This window comes from Bacillus rossius, chromosome 12 (assembly GCF_032445375.1).
Source record: "Bacillus rossius redtenbacheri isolate Brsri chromosome 12, Brsri_v3, whole genome shotgun sequence".
NCBI lineage: Eukaryota > Metazoa > Arthropoda > Insecta > Phasmatodea > Bacillidae > Bacillus > Bacillus rossius.
This window is the reverse complement of record NC_086339.1, coordinates 7,970,619-7,984,031: the sequence shown is the minus strand read 5'-3', so window position 1 is coordinate 7,984,031 and position 13,413 is coordinate 7,970,619. Positions and strand designations below refer to the sequence as shown.

At 40.9% G+C, this 13,413-nt stretch overlaps 1 protein-coding gene across 5 annotated transcripts in view; it reads right to left on the bottom strand.

The window, feature by feature from the left end:
• Positions 1-13,413, bottom strand: part of LOC134537462 (probable E3 ubiquitin-protein ligase HERC1) — a 126,595-nt gene that overhangs the window by 64,243 nt on the left and 48,939 nt on the right. For 4 of the 5 annotated variants that reach the window (XM_063377916.1, XM_063377917.1, XM_063377921.1 and 1 more), the window contains exons 26-34: positions 11,634-11,865; positions 9,946-10,324; positions 9,139-9,265; positions 7,209-7,373; positions 4,372-4,507; positions 3,083-3,287; positions 1,988-2,134; positions 989-1,097; positions 224-375 (exon numbers count right to left, since the gene is read on the bottom strand). In XM_063377916.1, coding sequence (XP_063233986.1) covers positions 224-375; positions 989-1,097; positions 1,988-2,134; positions 3,083-3,287; positions 4,372-4,507; positions 7,209-7,373; positions 9,139-9,265; positions 9,946-10,324; positions 11,634-11,865 — 1,652 coding nt within the window. The remainder of the gene's footprint in view (positions 1-223; positions 376-988; positions 1,098-1,987; positions 2,135-3,082; positions 3,288-4,371; positions 4,508-7,208; positions 7,374-9,138; positions 9,266-9,945; positions 10,325-11,633; positions 11,866-13,413) is intronic. The other variant, XM_063377918.1, reaches the window with a different exon arrangement.

Sequence of the window (13,413 nt, the reverse complement as noted above, 5' to 3'; positions counted from 1 at the left end):
ACGTGTATTTGTATGTTTACTTCTTTTCAATGACACACCTGTATAAATAATATTTATGTGCAAAAGAATATTAAAAGCACATTTTAAGAAACAGTTGTTCATGCAGCGAATTTTACAAAATTTTGAGTATGGCACTGTTTGCATAAAGAAAAAAACTACAATTCATACAAATGCATGAATACTCAAATCATTTAATAATTACTAAACATTAAATTAGTTTAACCTCTTTGCAGAGTGCTTCCAGATCCATCCCACTCAGATGGTCTTCAGTGCTGAACGTGTCTGGAGCAGATTCATTTTTCAGATTTTCCTCAACGCCATCTTTGATACCACTGTGTTCTTTATTTTCTTCTAATATAGAGTTCTCATCAACACCTGAAATTAATAACATGTCCCTTATATCATCAATGAATACAATTTTTCTGGTACCTAAATAACTTAATAAGGGAACTATCACGCAAAACATTAGCGCTAGGACAAGTCATTGTTGTTTTACAATGCCAAAAATAATTCTGCAGGGTGGATCGGGATGAACTCTCACTACAACATAGCTGAAAAACCTCACAGTTTTAGTACTTAATAAAAGTACATACTTTAATATATTATTAAAGTGAGCAATTATTTAAAATGAGGTACTGTTGTAATCAAGTTAGATTTTAAAATTTTAATTTAAAATTCTAACACGAGTAACCTACAAATTTTAGAAGTTACCATTATTTACTAAATGAAAAAAAAGGGGGTTGTCTGTAAAGTCGGTTTACGGACGATAATTATACGTGATAACATCATGAGAAAACATAGATGAAAAATTGCATACTTTTTAATTTTCAAATATTATTTACAGTTTTTAAAAATTTAATTTAAATAATTTGTTTAAATATAATCACGAATAATTAGTTAAAAAGCCCGCCTTAACCTGCCGGCGTTCATCTATTTATTAGACGTTATCACATCAAAAAAAAAAACATTTTGACATATCACAACATACCTTTCCTTTCTTGTTTAATATCATCATTGACACTATCTTTCTCCTTGCAATGTGGAGGTGGTAAAAATTCTTTCATCTGTGACAACCTTTCCAACAAGCAGTCATTCACCTGAGAAACAAGGAAAAAAAAAAAATTCAAGTACAAGTATGATGGACAAAATGAGCTTGGTACACATTAAATTCTATCATCCAAATACATAAAAAATAAAAAATAAATTTGTTACACATTGAAATTATGTTGTTGACCATACATTTTCCATGCAGCTATGTGAAAACAGACGAAAAGACCGAAATAAAGCATTTATAAACCTAGTGAATTAATTTAGTAACCATTGCTCACAGCTCACTAGCCCACCAAGTTTCGGACAGTGGCCCAACTCACTAACAGATAAACAACCACTCAACTTATGAAGACACAGAAATGAAAAATACCAAAATCTTAAACTTTTCAACAGCGACACATCACAAGTGTTGACTTTAGTGTCAAAATGTTTAGTTGCTTGTACTCATGTTCAAACACAAATCGAAATGAATAGAGGGATGCTGCTGTTTATAAAAGATAATTTTAAAAAATATCTGATCACTGGTTTTCCAAATTTTTTTAGTTGGCTCTCGCTGTTCGAAAGCACTACACTCAGGGGCGCAACAACAGGGGGGCAAGGGTATTTCCCCCCCCCCCCCCCCCCCACTGAAACCTTGAAGAGGGGGCAAACGGGGGCAAAGAAAGTGATGTGTAATCAATTTTTAGATAATAAAACTGCTTAAATAGAACAATATTTCACCTTGAAATAAAAATTTTCCCGGGGAAGGACCCCCATACCCCCCACTTCAATAGGGGGGATCGATGATTCTTTATAAAAAGGTATATTGCCCCCCCTTTGGAAATTTAGTTGTTGCGCCCCTGACTACACTTGCTACAGTTCTCACGCTTGACCGCTGTTCGAGGGTGACAGGCTCGGTGGGTGTTCTCGGTCGCCAGGCAGAAGCAGGTGTTCTCACCTGCTTGCTCCAGCCGCTGTGGTTGAACAGCTTGCGCAGCAGGGCGATGTAGGACTCTGCGAGCACGGCCGACAGCGGCGCGCACTGCGGCTCCCCGGGCAGCATGTCCCGTGGCGTGCCGCGCACCTGCATGTCCGTCATCTTCACCTGCCGACCAACACCATCCCGGCCCCGTCGCGACAACATCCCACCTCCGAGCCGCGAGGACAGGCTTGTGCAACCAGTACAACACCAATTTACTTTGTTACAAGAGACACCTTCTTGATGACCTTTATGCAACAAGAAAACTGGGTGCATCTTGACAATCAATCACATCCTGCATTTAAGGGCGGATTCATAAACATCTCCAAGATCAATATGAGTAGTGTAGATTTTTCAGTGAGGCCGAAGATATGGTGCAAGTGGAATACTAATCACCACCATTCCATCTTCCTGATGCCAAATGAGCTGATGCCTAAGAGTGCAAGACCAAAATATCTCAAATCAAGGTCACGTAACAGATTTATTTACTTTCCAAACGTTGATCCAAAAAAAAAAATATTATTTAGGCATTCAGAAACTGAAACCAGGAGTGGAAGACTACAAAACTTAAAGGTACATCCCAGTTAACGTGAACACTTTTAAATCCTTACTACGCGTTTTCATTCAGTCAAGGTTACGTTAAAAATTTTAACTGCTCATTGTATAACTCAGAACAGTCATTAACTTCGAATTCTTGAAAAAATCTGCATAACTTAGAATAATTATTATCATAAGTTTGAATAATCATAACTTAGAAACATTATGCAGGGACACACAACTTAGAAATTAGTAACTTAAAGAACATAACTTAGAACTATGACTTAGAAAAACACAACATAGAACTGGCATAACTTAGAAAGTTCTATTTTGTGTGTTTCTAAGTTCTGTGTTTCTAAGTTATGACAGAAACCTGCCAGTATGTACAGGTGTTAAGACAAGGTTAGGTTTAACTTGATTTTTGCACAGCTGTTAGCAAAAATGACTGTGAGAAGGGGATAAAAAAAAACTTCTCAGATGAACCGGAGTGCAATGTACACGAGAGGAAGGGAAGTCCTGGTCGGGAGCGGGCCCCACCTTCTCCCCCGGGTTGGTGCTGTAGAACATGACGCAGGGGTACAGCTCCGTGGCGTTGATGTCTTCGAAGGCCAGGCGCGGCTCCTCGCCATTCTTGCCGAAGCTGAGGGTTCTGGCGTCAAAGTCCAGCACCACCGTGATGTAGTCCCCCTGCGTGAAGCTGGGCAGGCACAGCGGCAGCTCCCCGTTGTGGTACAGGTTGCCACTGCAGGCACGCCAACACGCCACCCCGCCGCTCAGCCCCCGCCCCGGTAGCACCGTCACACAGCAACCATGTGGCTGACTTTCCACTAACTTGTCGCTCGACACTGATGCAATAGTTCGCCGGTCATATTATAATATGAAAGACAAGATAAATACTCTGGATTTAGTTGAACTACTGTTGCCATGTGCCAGTGTCGGCTGATATTTTTCTGCGTAATTTTGTGATTTGGTGGAAAATTATGTCACACGGGCACCTTTGTCTTTCTCGGAAGAGAAGCGTGTCCATGGTGTCAGTCAGCGTCTGTACGAAGTGACAGTAGGTAGGTCGTGTGTTGGGTGGTGGCTCAAAAATAACATATTAATGTGGTGAATACAGTATTTTTGCGGCTGTGATCCGGGCTACGCTGATCTTGAAACCTTTTCGATACATTTTGTAATTAGAATTCATTAGACTATAATCGTCCGTAAAAGCCCAAAACAATGACTTTGCTCCGAGAACTGAGTCCTTCGGTATGTACTGTGAGTTGCAAGCAACCATGGGATTTACTTGCGAGCATCTTTAATACTCATATTTTGGTACGTACGAACAGTGAATCTATTTTGAGTCAATAAAGTTGTTTCGTGCGACCGATTTGTATTTTCAACATGCATTCGTTTTTGTGATCGGAAAATGGTGGCCATGGTGAATCGTGACATCGTGAAGAATAAATAAATGAATAAATAAATAAATAAATAAATAAACATTAAAAATCAGTTTGTACCCAAGAGACCAACAGTAATATTTCTTTTAGGTACTAAAATATTTTTTTCAGCACCCAACTAGTTTATTGAAGAGTCCATGAATGTGCACTCTTAAACAATGTTAAGCTAGTTGGAAGTCTGGAGTTTTACAACTGGTCTACATGCTCTTGAAACATACTCTATGTACAATACTCTTAACTAATGATGATAGGAAACAATCTACCAAAATTCTTGTTAGTATCTAAAAGATTTTGAAGGAGAAAAATTTTTTTACTAAAAGTCGTAAAAGAATAACAAAATTATTTAAAATATTAGTTAAACTTGATGATATAGTGTTGCCCAACCTGTAGGCCCGATAGAGCCACATGTCTGAAGTCGTGCGATGTGTGTACTCCGTGATGGGGTACTTAGCGACGCCTACACACGTTCCCTCGTTGCCTTTGTTCTCCTTCACAATGAGGAACTTCCATTGGTAGCAGCCTGCAATCAAAACTGCAGAGCTGCAGAAGAGATCTCGTCCTGATAATCAACATAATCATCATTATCACTACCAGTTTACAGTCTCCTTAACTCAGGAAAAATTTCCTCTCTACACTAGTATATCTTCATGAATTGGGACAAGATTACATATATGGTGAACTGCGATAAAACAGAAATAACAACAAAAAGCATGTTGATACGCCATGTACCACCAAAATTAAAGTTAATACCCCACCAAGCACCAAAATGCAATTAAAATTATGAAAATAATTGGTATAGTCAATTAAAACTTAATTAAAATGACAAATACCTTAACTTTTAAACATTAAATTCAATGAAAGTAATTTATTTAGCATAATGTTTGTACCGCAAAGATAAGTAAAAATTTACTATTTTTAATCTTGCAACTGTTATTAGTTAGTACTCATCTTTACATTATGACCTTAGAACATTATTCAAATAGAAATACTTAACACATTTATTTTATTTCTTCCAAAGTTAGCCATGCTTATTACAAATCATTACATTGAAAAAGTGCATCATGTATCAGTCAAAACAACACTGATTTGGAGAAATTAGTATGTATGATTGAACATTTAATTAGAAAAAACAAAACCAAAGACACCAAAAGCTCCTGTTTTAAAAACGAAATTGGCCAAAAAATAATACCATAAAATCTTGTCTCTATTCATGAATATATTTTCTCCTCATATAAGATTTACGGAGCCTCCTCTCTGCTCTATGCTGTCTGTAGGTTTTTAAGTTTTAAGTTTAATGAAAAGACTAAAATAATTTTGTTATCGACTCACATTCAACAGAACAGCTATCACATACTAACTCTTGGATATTTTGACAACTATAAAATAAAAATGAAGAGTCAAGAAAGAATATTTATACTTGGAAGCCTCCGTCAGCCCTAATGGTCCCTGGAGGATTCCCCTGGACTGGCAGACTAGATAAGTTCTGCCCCTGTGACTTCAGCATCAACCCAAGGTCAGGAGGGCTTCCATCTGAGCAAGCAGTGTGGTTTTAGGGCAACCCATCATTTTCCTCGTCACTTTTAAGTTCTGACACAACTTACTACCAATCCGTGTCCATGTCCTATTTTGTACTAAAATGGTTTTTAAGTGTCTTTTGTTCCATTGGATACTTCTCAGTAACGAAAGATGCCCAAAGGTGGAGAAATATTTGGACTACCAGATTTTATTCAAAACCTCAAGGTTAATACAAACAACCAGTATTGTCTCAACAGAGAAAGACTATTAGAAATATTTCATCTGACCCTTTCAAGACTAGGGTAAGGTAAACTCAACACTACTTCAACAGTTAGAGATCTCAGAACCTTGGTTTTTTTGTAAATGTTTACTAAATTTTATCTTGGCTTAACGTCACTTTGATGAATTCAATGAACATCGCAGTTCAAGGAAACTGGGAAAGGAATCAGCCAAGGCCAATTGTAAGAAACTGTGACAATCTTGTCACACTTTATGCCTTTTTTATACTAAATCCCTTTCTTATTTATATTTGTTAAAGAAAAAAAAATGTTAACCTTTATTTTATAAATTAAATTTGTAAATGAAATAGTTTATTACTGTTTAAAACAAAAAATCTGTAGAGTTGGTCTTAGTTCTGCAGGTTTTAGCAAAATTATATCGTTCGGCAGCAACAGCAGTACTCACAGCCTGACATGTTATAGTACAGAAACATTCCAGCTTTTGGCTGGAATTATCTAGGGGGACCCTGGAAAACAAAAACCAACATGGCCAGACTGTGATTCGATACTGCGTTAACTGAAAAGCAAGACCAGCAGAGTCTTACCACTGAGCCACACAAGTTGTAAAAATTTAGCAATGGACCTATAAATAAATAAAACACCTCTAATCAAAATTCTCCTGTTAGAAATTCTAAATTTCTAAGCACCTTAAGTAACTTCTTAAAAGGAGTTTACTGTATGTACTGGAACTTTACTTGTGAATGTAACTTTCCAATCTCAAAACACTATCCTTACATTCTCATACGAAAACAGATTATTTGAATTGTTTGAATGTTATGTGATGGTAATCTTGCTCTTGATTAACATACTTTCATTGTTATATATTTAAAAAAAATAATAAAAAAATAAAAAAATGCAAATTGCGAGAGTGAATGTAATTTGATATGTGGGACATCACAACTTCCAGACACATTAAATTCATACTTTCAGATAATATAGTTAGTATGGTCTCGTTTATATCAGTGGTGGCCATTGGGCGCCCACGGGCTGCATCTAGCCAGCGAAATAATTTCGTGCAGCGTGCCCAAACAATCTTATGCTATCACATCAGGTCAGGGGCGCAACAACTAAATTTCCAAAAGGGGAGGGGGGGCAATATACCTATATATAAAGAATCATCGATCCCCCCCCTATTGAAGCGGGGTCCAGGGGTCCTCCCACGGGAAAATTTGTATTTCAAGGTGGAAAATGGTGCTACCTATTTAAGCAGGTTTATTATCTAAAAATTGATTACACAGCACTTTCTTTGCCCCCGTTTGCCCCCACTTCAAGGTTGCAGAAGGGGGGGGGGGGGGGGGGGGCAAAATACCCTTGCCCCCCCCCCCCCCCCCCCTGTTGTTACGCCTCTGCATCAGGTATACTCTGGCTCTAGAACTGGAAGCCTGCACGGGACACCCAACAACACTCGGGGGCGACCGGGAAACGAACCTGAAGACACGGCGGTGAGCCCCAGTCCGTAGCCCCGGCCGCCCACCCCGTGCACCAGCATCTGCCCGTTCTCGATGGTGCAGTTCTCGCACTTGTTGATGTCGAAGCCCAGGTACTGGACGGGCACGTTCTCCTCGCACACCTCGCTGTCCAGCCACACGTCACCTGGCGGGAGCAGTCTCACCCACTCACTCACTCGCTCCACGCGCTCTACGTCGAGCCGATGCAAGTTCAAAAGCTCATTTCGCGAAAAAAGTTAACTCATTGATAGAGACCTGCAAAATTCGCGGGTTAATTCGGTGATAGGCTAGAATTCAAACACATATACCTCTTAGATAATTTTGCTATTGGCTTACTGTTCATCTGGACGAATCTCAACCAGTTATAAACCCTCAACCAAAGAAGGATCGAATAACAGACAAACCAGCTGGGACGACTTACAAGTCGGCAGCCAATGAACTTGCGTTATTTGCCCGAGTGTACAGGGGCATGTGCAGTCTATCCTGAAGGCCATCGAAACCGCGAATTTTGCAGGTCTTACACATTGACGTTAGTTGCTATTTTTGTACCTGTATTACTGTTTTTTTTTATCTTCACACCCGTACTTCCTGTATGTTTAACCTTTTTACTTATATTTTCACGTGCCCCATACCTTTGCGTAAAAACATTTATATGGTCAAATAAAAAATTAAATTAATTAATAAAAAATTAATTAATGCAAATAACATTATCTATTAGAAAGTATCTGAAGTATATAATTATTATGATTTGACTCATTATAATACAAGGGTCTTCTACTGGTTTAGCTCCTATAATTGTGCCTGTCATGAAAATATTAAAATGATAAAAATTAAAAATATTTTACCGCACAGAAAAATATGTTTTGTCAAACTAAAGCCTCAATAAATAAATTCTATATTGTATATTAAAATATATTATACATAAAAAATGATTTGTATCAGTTTCAAAAATTGAGAACAATAAAAATGCTCCCAAAAAAACAAAAGAAATTAAAACGTACATTCTGTATTAAATTACACCAACATACAGCATATGTGTCATTGATGTCATTATGACAGTTTGGCAAAATGTAATTGTCTTTGTTTTACTTCCCTTCCCTCCTCCTCTCAACTATAAGCCAATTTTAACATCTAACATGCACAGTGTAGAACATCAACGTATTAAACATGAGGTGATTATAAAGTTTCCGTCAAAGGGCAGAAAATTAAATGATAATTTATTGGAGATTCTGGACATTTTACAAACATCTGTGACATTTTCTACACAACCTGTGACTTTTCCTTTCATGAACAAGAAAGGTCCGAAGCACGCACCCGTGTGAAGTGCGGAGGCTGCTCTCTAGAGAGGTCGAGGCACCAAGTCGCAGTTGTGAAAGATGCTACGTATTGACAACCAATATGCGGACAGCGCTGCGATTTTGTATACAGCTTCTTGGGCAAGGGCATGGGCCTCTCTGGTGGGGGGGATGTGGGGGGGGACATGACCCCTCCAAAAATTCCTTGTTGAGGGGACACAGAATAGCACTCAAGGTTTTTTTTTTTTCCTTTTTTCTTATTTTCAAGTTTCTACGATTCTCAGAATAAATATCTTTCATTTAAGAAATGTTTTGTTTCTGTCTCTTAGAATTAAGTGTAGGTAAATTTGTGTGCTATTTTCCCAAGTGTGAAATTCTCTCGTCCCAAAGCATTCTAAACAACTCCTCATTCAACATTTATTATTATTATTATTACATTACATACAATACATTCAATTTGGATGTATTTACTTCTCTTCGCCAAATATATTTACATCCCATGTCCCCCCCAGCCTAAATTTACTTACCAGAGAGGCCGATGGCCTCTCCATCTATGAAATAATTGTTTTAATCTATCTAAAATAACCACGAGAGTGGAGGGGTGGGGAGGGGTACCTGGGCTGTTGAGCTTGTAGAGGGTTCTCTTGAGCTGCCGCTGCTTCTGCTGCGCCTGGCGCTCCGCCACGGCCTGGGGCGTGGCCCACATGCTGGCGGCCAGCTGGCGGAACAGCTCCCGCACCACCTGGGCCCAGGGCACACACGCCGAGCTGACACGACGCGCAGGCTTACGGGGGCCCGCCTAGTCAGTGCTTCTGGCGTGGTATCCCCTCTAAGTGCAAGACATTCTCGTCGTGCACGGCACAACTACGAGATCTGAGCGACAGCCGCGCCATTGCACGGCGGCGAAATGAATACGAAGGAGCGACGCGAGTCGCTTGAAGAGTTTAAAAAGAATCTGAAACCACGTGTTTCATGCCCTAAAAAAAATCATTCTAAAAAAAACACACATTTTTTTTTAAAGCAAATTTCACAATAATTCTAAAAAAATACTGTTAAAAAAAAAAAAAAAAAATGTGACTCATACAAACTTCAGTGCATTCTTAAACAATTTTCGCACACAGACTACACTCTGATATCTATCAGCAGTTTTCAAATTGCTTGGTTTTAATAATTCAAAACACTCAAAAAAATAAATAAACTTCAAAAGCATCTAGAACACATAAATATACTAATGAAATTTAAACTGTACCTTATTTTATTGGGATTGTAACTCTAAACGTGATGTATAAAAAGACCATAAAAAAACAAAACATATGATTAAAAAAGGATATATGGTTAAATTTTACAAATTTTAAATTAAAGGCCAAAAGGAGGTAGTAAAAACCAGTCAAGGACGACTGCCACCCTCGAGTGGGGACCGACCTGCTCCCGCAGCTCGTCGCCGCCGGGCAGCACCGTCGCCAGCAGCTGCAGCGCCAGGAGGCGCGGCCGCAGCGCCTGCACCAGCGGCAGCCCGGGGGCGGAGTCGTCCCCCTCCCCGCGCGGGCCCGTCACCGCCAGCAGGGCGCTGGCCCACTCCTGCCCGCCCAGCAAGCGCCGCGCCCCGGGGCTGGACGCCACGCGGCGCACAAACACCAGGAAGTCCCCCAGCGCGTGCTCGGCCGCGCGCAGCTCGTGCGCGCCGGACCAGCGCGACGCGTCCGGCGCGCGCGACGCCTGCGCCAGGAGGCGGTGGAGTTGCGCCAGCATCACCCCCACCACGCCCCGCACCACCGGCTCCTCCACCCTGCCGGCGAACAGCCTGCGGGGGACCACACATCGCGGGGCTACCACCACTTCAGGGCGTCCACACAGATCTGTCCTTGACTTTTCATTACCAAAATTTCAATTTTCTTGAACATTTATTTTTGACGTGACAACGTCTAATAAATCGATGAACGCCGGCTGCACGCACAAAAAAGGATGACTAATTGTCCCGTTACGGACATTCTCCCGTTACGCTGTGACCCGTTACGGTCATTGGTACGCTTGCGCCACATCTATCTCTATTCCACTCGATTGGCCTATGATACTACTATTATATTAAATAGCTTAAGGCAGGCTTTTTAAAAGTAGCTTTCGAATTTAGTACTTTAACTAAACTATTCTATTATTAATAAATTTTTTTTTGTTAATTTTCCATTTTTCCATTTATTCAATTTTATTCATAAAAGTATGCAATCATTTCATCAATGTTTTGTTATGACGTTGCCACGTTAAACTATCGTCCGTAAACCAACTTTACAGACAACCAATTTTTTTTTTTTTTTTTTTTTTTAAATAATTTACCTACACCGGCTACGTAATTTTCTGAAATAAATAATATCTGCCTCCACTATGTCCAATGCTGGCTTTGTTCAAACCGAACCTTTCATACACAGTTAAGATCATGGAGATTGGAGCATGAAATGTTTTGCTAAAATTAATATCACTGAGAAAATACCATGATTTTTCTAGGATTTAAATTGAATTCCCTGACTTTCTCTGACCAATCCGAACTTCCCTGACTTATCCCTGATTTTTCCTTGACTTTCCAACACGTGGAGATACTGTATATTGAGTTATAACTTCAGTATGTATTTTTCAGAGCACAAGCTAATTCCAAATGATCTGAAAAAAAATGTTTCAGGTTTAGTATAAAGTAAAAAAAATATCCAGTACGTATTTTTCAGAGCACAAGCTATCTCAAAATGATCCCAAATAAAGATGTTTAGGTTTAGTATAAAGTAAAAAAAAAAATAGGGTTTAATCAGGTACATTGCAAGGAGTTTTCAATGTAATAATAATAAACATATCGCACTGTCAAAGTAATACGGCCACATGTCAAAAGTAATTAAATACACAATTAAACAAGAGGCTAGCTATACTATTGCAATAACATGGTTAAATTTCAGACTTGCGTCCATCGCAACATCGTGTTTTGACAGTTATTTTTCGAAATTCAGGTATGGCCTTATTACATCGGTAAGATTGGCAGATGTTGTTTCCATTGGCGATCTTAACTCAATTTCACATTATTTTTGGATATGGCTCTATTACTTTGACAGTGCGATGTGAAGGTGAACCCTCACCCGCAGGACATCGCAAGGATGTGCAGCAGCCGCATGGCGGCCTGCCCCAGCACGGACGCGCGGCAGGCGCGGTCGCAGGGCAGCACGGAGCTGGCTGCGTTCCCGCCGCTGGCGCACAGCGAGGACAGGGCCGGGAGCAGCCCTCGCCTCACCACCAGCGCCAGGTCGGCCGGGTGGTAGCGCACGCTCAGCGCAAACACCGTGAGCACCTGCAGTTGGTCCACTCCGCCCGCTGCAAACAACAGACAGACAACGGAAGATGAACATCACGAACCGCTTGGGCCGTCCACTCCGCCCGCTGCGGATAACAGACAGACCAAGGAGGATGAGCATCACGAACCGCTAGGCCGTCCACTCCGCCCGCTGCGGACAACAGACAGACCAAGGAGGATGAGCATCATGAACCGCTTGGGCCGTCCACCCCGCCTGCTGTAGACAACAGACAGACTAAGGAAGACGAACAAAACGAACCGCTAGGCCGTCCACTCCGCCCGCTGCAGACAACAGACAGACTAAGGAAGATGAACATCACAAACCGCTAGGCCGTCCACTACGCCCGCTGCGGACAACAGACAGACCAAGGAGGATGAGCATCATGAACCGCTTGGGCCGTCCACTCCGCCCGCTGCAGACAACAGACAGACCAAGGAGGATGAACATCACGAACCGCTAGGCCGTCCACTACGCCCGCTGCAGACAACAGACAGACTAGGGAAGACGAACAAAACGAACCGCTAGGCTGTCCACTCCGCCCGCTGCAGACAACAGACAGACCAAGGAAGATGAACATCACGAACCGCTAGGCCGTCCACTCCGCCCGCTGCAGATGACAGACAGACCAAGGAAGACGAACATCACGTACCGCTAGGCCGTCCACTCCGCCCGCTGCAGACAACAGACAGACTAAGGAAGATGAACATCACAAACCGCTAGGCCGTCCACTACGCCCGCTGCAGACAACAGACAGACTAATGAAGATGAACATCACAAACCGCTAGGCCGTCCACTACGCCCGCTGCAGACAACAGACAGACCAAGGAAGACTAACATCAGGAACCGCTAGGCCGTCCGTCCGTGACACACCCAGGTTAGAAAAAGGAAGGACCCGATACAAAGTGCTGATGGAGCAGTTCAGATTTACAAAACCCACCAACTCATGCCTGGATCTGCCAATTTTCAAAATTATATTTTAAAAAAAATAAGCACGCATTACACAATGGAATTTACCAGGTTGAATGTCCACTCCGCCCGCTGCAGACGACAAACAGACTAATGAGGATGAACATTACTAACCACTAGGCTGTCCGTCCCTGACACACCCAGGCTAGAAAAAGAAAAGACCTGATACAAACTGCTGATGTAGCAGTTCATATTTACTACTTCCACCAACTAATGCCCTGGACCTGCCAAAGTTCAAAATTATAAAAAAAAAAATTAGCGCGCATTACACAACAAGAATTTACCAGGTTGAATGTCCAATGCACATGCATGCAGAAAATGCTATGGCAATGAGCCAAAGTCGTCAAGATGGCAGACCCACTTACAACATTCAGCATTCACCCTAAAATATTTTAACTTTCACAAGCATAGGGGTATGTACTCGGCATATTAGTGTGCCAAAGTAAATTTTATCCTAGTGAAATTATTTTGGAATAAATTTGTAAACCTGATTAGTCATTTGATAGATATAATCGCAAATTTAAAAATTACTATATTTTAAAAAACTAAAAAAACACGCTTTTAACAGTTACACAATACAAAGTTTATAAATTATAGCTAA